Source organism: Pongo abelii, chromosome 15 (assembly GCF_028885655.2).
Source record: "Pongo abelii isolate AG06213 chromosome 15, NHGRI_mPonAbe1-v2.0_pri, whole genome shotgun sequence".
NCBI classification, from domain to species: Eukaryota; Metazoa; Chordata; class Mammalia; order Primates; family Hominidae; genus Pongo; species Pongo abelii.
The window spans coordinates 69,098,371-69,106,257 of NC_072000.2; the positions used below are offsets into that span (position 1 = coordinate 69,098,371).

The window sequence follows — 7,887 nt, forward strand, 5'->3', positions numbered from 1 at the left end:
TGTCCCTTCAGGGCTTCAGTGAATAGAAGTGAAAATATTCCATCTAGTGGTCAAAGAAGGGAAGGCGAAATGAGAAGTTTCCAGGATGAGGTCTGTGGGGCAAGGTGACAGGCAGTGGCACCTCAGCAGGTATCTTTTCCTGAACATGATAGAACCTGACCTTGGCGGTGGTGGTATGTTTTGATTATGTCTGCACCGGATGAGGAATTGGGGACACCATCCTTGCAAGGCCTCTGAGCAAAACTGTCCTCACAGTGAGGAATAATGATGTTGCAAATGGCAGATTATAAACAGCCTGACTCTGAAGGGGGGCTCTCTCCCATCCCCAACCCCTTCCTTCTTACGGAGGAAGAAATGAGTCCATTCATTCCTGCCTCTATTTGTCTTGAGCCTGAATTTGTGAATATGTGATTTTGAGAAGAATGAGGGTGTAATGTGAACTTTATTTATTTATTTTGAGACGGAGTCTCACTCTGTCGCCCAGGCTGGAGTGTAGTGCCGCCATCTTGGCTCACTGCAGCCTCCACCTCCCGGGTTCAAATGAGTCTCCCACCTCAGCCTCCTGAGTGGCTGGGATTACAGGCGTGTGCCACCACACCTGGCTAATTTTTTGTATTTTTAGTAGAGACAGGGTTTCATCATGTTGGCCAGGCTGGTCTCGAACTCCTGACCTCAAGTGATCCGCCTGTCTCGGCCTCTCAAAGTGCTGGGATTATAGGTGTGAGCCACTACATCCAGGCCATGAACTTTAAAAAGGAGGGAGAATCAGTCTAGCAAAGAATCAAACACCTGAGATGTTGGATCATCAGGAAAAAGATAAAGTGCTGTTTGTGTTCTCAGTAACTACACCCTCTATGCCCTTGCTATCAGTAAACATTAACTAAGCTGACTTCCCAGGAATTTCCCAAGGCACAAGTCAGATCTAGTTGGCCCAGTACCCACGGTGCTGTTGATGTCTTCCTGACTGTAATCCTCCTAACAGCCTCCCAATATCCCCAACCAAAGGGCTCATTGTCTTTTCCTCCTCTACCTCCCATTATCACTTTCTCTTTTTCCCCAGTTCTGAAGAAGAGCTGTAAAGGAATAATATAAGTCACATTTCCCATAACTGCACCTGCCTCTGCAGACCTTGGCCAGAGCTTGCTTTCCTGTCAATAATTAGGGCATCCCTTGATCCATCAGATCCTCCCCTCCCTAAGCTTTACATGCTAGCAGCTCCTCTATCCCACCTGCAGTTTGTAGCTTCCCTCCGCCCTCTGTCAAAGAACACACACACAGGCTGGCTGTTTCCACACCTGCCCTTTATTGGTCTCTTCTAGCAGGGTGGCTCCAGGCCCTTCACGCCTCTCAGACACCACCCATGAGGGTTTAGGAAGGTGCCGTCATTCTGTGAAGGCCCAGAGCTTACCCAAGTCTTGGAGCCCAAGTTGAATCACCAACCAGAGGGTTGGGAGAGGAAAAGGAAACAGGCAGAGGGGAAAGGCAAGGCTCTGCAGTGAAGGGGACTGATATCAAGGGAATGCTGAGGTCCAGCAGTGTCTCCTGAGGGCATGCTGCATCCTAAGGCTCCTCAGGACTGGATGGAGTAGGAGATCTGTGTGCTGAGCAGCTCACGTCTATATGGCAACTTTAAGGAGGCGCTTGATGTCAGGCTCAATGTTGATGGTTGGGAAGGTGCGGCTGTAGCGTCGGAAGGGCTCTCCCTCCGGCCCTATGAGGAACTTCTCAAAGTTCCAGGCCACATCTGAGCGGCGCACAGGGCTCCAAATGATGAGCTTGGGATCGGTCATGAGGGAAAATGGGTCATCGTAAGGGTAGGGGAGCTTGTCCTTCAGGTAGGCGAAGACAGGATGCTCGTTCTGCCCATTCACCTCACATTTTTGGACAAGGGTGAAGGTGGGCTGGTATCCACTCCCAGGACGGACATACTTGAGACTGTTCAGGATCTCTTCATTCTGACAGTTCTCCTAGGGGAGGAAAAAGACAAAGAGCGTGGACAAGGGACGGGGGAAGAGAAAGATCCACAACATGAAACTCTTTCACCCTCCTACACTCCCTCCCCAGGGTCATTCTTTTTCACTGTGAAGGAGAGAGAGGGAGACAAGACAGACGAGGTGTCGCTCACTGCAGCCTTGAACTTCTGGGCTCAAGCATTCCTCCTGCCTCAGCCTCTTTAGTAGCTGAGACTACAGACACAGGCCACCATGCCCGGCTAATTTTTTTTTTTTTTTTTTTTTTGTAGAGATGGGGTCTCACTTAGTTGCCCATGCTTTGGCTGCTCTTCAAGATTTAGCACTTCTGAGCTATTGCTTTTGTCTCCAGTCTACCCTGAGCAGTTCTTAAGGTATTTGAAGCAGAAGAAAGAGAAAAGAGGCTTAGGTTATACTGCTTAGAACCTCCTCTTCAACTAACCTACCGACCTACCTACCCATAAATCCATACCTACACACACACCCCTTCTCTTTCCTCTGCCCTGGTTTTGCCTCGCCCGCTTTCAATTGCACGTGTGTTGAGTATAGCCTTTGCGTCTGCCTACTCAGCTTCTTGAACTGAGGGTGAAATTGAGACCCAGAGGAATGGGATTTACAGTTTCTTGCTTACTTCTTGCCTTGTCCTAGAACTGAAGTACAAATGGGAAGAAACTTTGATGAAGGAACACCCCCATCCAAGAACATCTAGTTTTCAGGTGCCATAACAGCAGAGCAAGTTCAAGGCAACAATGAATGTGTACTCTAAATGGAACTACTTGGTAACCAAAAGACATGAACTAAATAGGATATAGGATTTAGCGTTCGGGAATAGGCCAGGGGGAGGGGGAGTTGAGGAAATAAGTGCTTGATGGCTAAAGGTTGTGAGTATGTAATTATCATTCTTTTCATGAGTAGGCTGCTACCCAAAGACTGCTGCACCTCCTATCCACTCACTGCTCTTAGCTACGCATGCTTTGGCTCAAAACCTGGTCCCTGCCTTTCCCTCCCCACTGCCATCGCTGTCCTATTCCCTCTAAGCATCACCATTCATGACAGTCCAAAAGGCCCATGGGAACCCTTCTTTTCCACCTCTGCCTTTCCAATTTAAGAGACAGATATCTTCCCCTGGGAGAAAGTTCTTGCTTCTGACCTGTGAGAACTAACTAGTTCAGTCAGTTCCAGGCCATCATGACGTCATGAGCCCAGAGCTGATTTCTAGTGGACTTCTCTGTTTTTGTTTCTATTTTTTTCCTGAGACAGGGCCTCACTCTGTCACCTAGGCTGGGGTGCGGTGGCACAATCATAGCTCACTGCAGCCTCGACTTCCCAGGCTCAAGCGATCCTGCCACTTCAGCCTCCCAAGTAGCTGTGACTACAGGCACATGCCACCATGCCTGGCTAATTTTTGCAATTTTTGTAGAGGCAAGGTTTCACCATGTTGCTCAGGCTAATCTTGAACTCCTGAGCTCAAGCAATCTGCCCACCTTAGCCTCCCAAAGCGCTGGGATTATAGGTGTGAGCCACAGCACCCTGGCAGATTTCTATTTCTTAATACAAATGACTGGCTAGTTCCTGGTAGGTTATAGACTCCGTCCAGCAACTTGCTAGGCTGAAGTGATGGTGTGAGGCTGGAGGTACTTCTGGGGCTGGAGGGACATCTCGAAAGAGGGTTTGCTACTTCTGTCTCTCCTGCTCTAGAAAAGGCCAGACAGAAAACTTAGGGAAGAACAGTGAGAGCAGTGAACAGTTTGGGCTCAGGTTTGTCACAGCCAGTGATGCTTCAGCCTTCCTGCTTTCCTGTCTTCCTCACCTTCATACCACTGTGAATTGAACTAAGGGGATTATAATGAGAGGGTTCACTTGGGTTCATTCTCCTTGCTTGTACGTTAAAATAATAGGTGGAAATAGAAAAATCCCTAAAAGAGAACTTGAGGTGTGTGGGCTGAAGATCTATAACAACTTGACCCATTAATCAGAAATAGGTGCATGTAATGCCCAGAGGCACGTGCCTTTTGAAAACCTTTCTCTTTCCTGCTTATTCTCTTTCCACTTGGCTAATTTAAACCAACAAAAATCTTTAATCTAAATAATCAGTTTGCTTGTATTTGCATAGTACTTTATATTTTTCAAGTTACTTTTGTATATCCTATCCCCTAAACATCCTAATAATCCTGTGAGCTAAGTGGTATTATCCCCAATTTACAGATGAAGAAACTAAACCAAAAAATGAAGCGCCCTTTCCGAGGGCACAGAGCCATTAAATAGCAAAACCAAGTCTGGCTAGAGCTAAGGTCTCTTGAGTCTGTCCAATTCTTGTTTGATTCCTGGCCTCTATTTTCTCCACTCATTTATTCAACAAATATTTAATGAGTGCTTTCTGTGCCCTAGGCACTGAGGACACAGTGGAGAGAAACACAGACCTGGAACCAGCCCTCATGGAGTAATATAGTAGAAAGACAGTAAACTATAAAAATCACACAGCCTCAGTGTTAATCTTAAAAAATACACACCTTCTCTTGGTATGTCACATGCACCTAAAGAGCTAGCTTAACAAAACATACCCCATTATTCCAGACACTCCAAAACACAGTCATTCAGCCTCTCCTTTTATCCCACCTGAGCTACACCAACCCAGCACCTTTGGTGCATTAAAAGTAGGGACCCCTCACCTGATGTCCAAATTGGTTGCAAGGGAAGCCAAGGACCACCAGGCGCCTGGGAAAGCGGCATTGCAGCTCGTTGAGCTGGGTGAAGTCCCGGGTGGTTGTGCCTCAGAGCGAAGCCACATTCTCAATCAGCACGGCCCTGCCCCGGAACGTATTGAAATCTACCTTCTCCCCATCCAGGCTGATGGCACTGAGGTCATAGAAGGACTTGGCAATGAAAGCCATGGTGAAGCGCAGAGTGAGCCCCGCAGAGAGGCCTGAGCCCACTTATGAGCCTATTCGAGGGGTGGGGAGGAAGGAGGAGCCAGGAAGGAGGACAGAAAGGATCTAACAGTGGAGCTTTGAGCATCCCCAGGATGACTTAGCAAAAACCAGGCCCCCACCTGTAAGTGCTGTTTGAACAAGGAGGTTGCTCCTCCTATTAACAGACTGAACAAAGCCGCCTCCCTGCCCCACCCTGCTGCAACCTGGCAAGGGCCAATTTGATATCTATGAGCGGAGGTAAATAATTCACTGCTTACAGGAAACCAGAGTCCTAAAGGTCGAATGGAGAGGAAAAAAAGGGAGGGAGGGATGCAGGATTGACTCCTACTTGCCCCATCAAGTTGTTCTCACTTGACACAGATATTTATTGAATGCCTGCTGAGTGTCAATCTCTGAATTGTACAGTGAGAGGGCAGGGTCTGCGGAGGTCTGAAAGATGAAGAAGAGAATTGAGCCTCCTGTCCACGGGACTCAGATGACAACTAAAATATACATATTCCTGTTCACGTTCTTCTCTTTGTTGCTTTCCACCAGGACAAAATCAAAGGGACCCTTAGGAGGAGAGTGTGTCATTTTCTAGGGGAAAAAAAAGTTTTCAGTGCCTCAGCTCTTGCCAGGCTGAAGAGACAAAGTTGTGTTTATCTTGAAAAGTTTTTCAGTGCGTGGCGCCACTTGTCCTGGAGAACACACCAGCCTCTGCCCCTGCACTGTACCATCTCCTATATTATTTCCCCCACCTCCACCTCAGCCCCCAGCCCCCAAGTCATGAGGCTCAGTCGTTGCTGGGAGAATGGTGAAGAGGAGTCACAGAACAGGTGGGTAAACTTAGTAGATGAACTGCACCTACCTTCCTCTCAGACAGAGATTTGGTCCCCAAGACTTTTCAGAGCGGGTTTGTGCTGGTCACCTTCCCACAGAAGGAAGTGTGGAGGAAGTTGAAGCTGCTTTGGTTCCAGACGCAGGCAGGCCACCCCTGATGCTTTCGACAACAGCCATGCAGTGCATCACAGGATGTCTGCTAAGGGCCATCTCAGAGGCCCACCCCTGGAAGCCACAGAAACTGAAAAGACCCTAAGCCACTTCATTCTTCCAAGCACCCGCCAACTCAACAAGTTACTCTTTTAAAAATGCCTTGATTTCTTCATCAGTAAAACTGGCAATGGGGCTTGACCTAGCTTTGGGATTTTAGAGTGAAATTTCAATAACAAAGCAAATGTTTACTAGGGTGTTTTCACGGGGGCACATCCATTGGGAACTGTCTCCTTGGAACAAAGAATAAGCAAGTCTGGGGAGCAGCTGGTCTTGAGAATCTGATTTGTTGAGATGAGATGAAGGAATTATCACCAGGGAGCGCCAAGCTGCCTTGCAGCTTTTCCATGGCTGTTCAAGTACACAGGGACCATGTGTCTCAGCTGGCTGCTCCCTAAAAACAAGTTTCCATTACCTGAGTGGGCAGAAGGAGTGACACGAAGTGTAGAGGGAAGTGTGTCCCCTGCTGAAGCTGGGTGGAGTTCCTAGAAGCAACCAATAAGAAAGAATCCCCACCAAGCCACTGAGTCACAAGGACTTGGCACTGATAGTGGGCAAAACTGTAACTTGCCAGATTTATGTGCATACCTAGAGCTTCCCCCTAGTACTCTCTGGGCCTCCAGAGACACCTCTTATTCTCTGCTCTTTTGCAAGCCTTCTTCAAGAAGGCCATAGAAGTTCCCGAGATGAGGAGTGCGGGGGTTCCCTCTTCCTTAGGTACATGCCATCCCTTTTCTCCTGGTGTGACCTTGGACCCTTCAAACTCTCCCAGGGTTCTCACCTTTCCTAATGGAATATACTTGGTGAGGCTCTCCTAAAATATCTCTGTCACCAAATTTACCTCAAACTGGCCTCGCTTTCCAAAAGCTTACAACTTTAAGCATACACTAAGCAGCGTGTGATTCTTATGGCTTTCTGTGGGACAGTGCTTGCTCTGGACACAGCACTGGCTTAGGCAGAAAGCCTAGGTTGGTGGTTCTTAATTCTGACTACAAATGAGAATTGTTTGTAGGGATTTTTCTAGAGATGCCAAAGCTTTGCCCTCCAGTGATTCCAATTCAGTGGTTTACAACCACAATTCTGCCACTGTTACTTCGGACCCTTAGGCAAATCTTTAAGCTCTTTTTATTGAGACAGGGTCTCTCTCTGTCACCCAGGCAGGAGTGCAATGGTGCAACTGCAGCCTTGACCTTCTGGGCTCAAGTGATCCACTGGCCTCAGCCTCACAAGCCACCACACTCAACTAATTTTTTCTAGAGACAGTGTCTTACTATGTTGCCCAGGCTGGTCCCAAACTCTTGGACTCAAGCAGTGCTCCTGCCTCAGCCTCCCAGAGTTGGGATTACAGGCATGAGCCACTGCACCCGGCCAAATCTTTAAGTTCTCTGAGCATCTGTTTCCTTGCCTGTGGGACATGGATAGATAACCACCCTCCCCGTCTCACACGGTGATGGTTAGGGTCAGAAGAGTTTATCTATCACTAGTGCCGGGTAAAGTGTAGTGAAGATAAGACTACTGTTGTCCTGCATTGTCCTACTCCTTTCTTCATTCAGTCCTTATCCCCAATATTCTCCACCTCCATCAATTCCATATCCCAAAGTATGACATACCTGCAGTCCTGAGATCCCAGTCTGCCTCTGCTCCCCCGAGGTATCCAATCACAAATCTGAAAGATTATCCAGTCCCACCTCATGCCTTCAGGAAGACCCCTTCCTGACTCACAAACAGATGAGACTCATCTTGGCTTTAAAACCTGCTCGTAGATGTTCAGCATCCTCTCGATAACTGTGTTTCATCTTATTTCTGCGGCGCCAGCCCAATGCAGGGCAATGGGGCTTTGCTTTGGGCCTCCCTGCCTGTGGCGCTAGGGAAGGTAGAGAAGGGAAGACAAATGTTTGCCGCTTCCGTGGTCACTCTACTGCTGTTGCCTTTGCTTCTGGAGCTGCTTCTACCAGTAC

The 7,887-nt window shown here is 48.1% G+C and overlaps 1 protein-coding gene across 1 annotated transcript; it reads right to left on the minus strand.

Moving 5' to 3' along the window:
* Positions 1-1,280: 1,280 nt before the first annotated feature.
* On the minus strand, positions 1,281-4,881 carry GPX2 (glutathione peroxidase 2). Its single transcript, NM_001131621.2, is given in 2 exon segments — positions 1,281-1,967; positions 4,640-4,881. Coding segments are annotated over 2 exon segments (573 nt in total). The 5' UTR covers positions 4,862-4,881; the 3' UTR covers positions 1,281-1,616.
* Between the last annotated feature and the right edge of the window lie 3,006 nt (positions 4,882-7,887).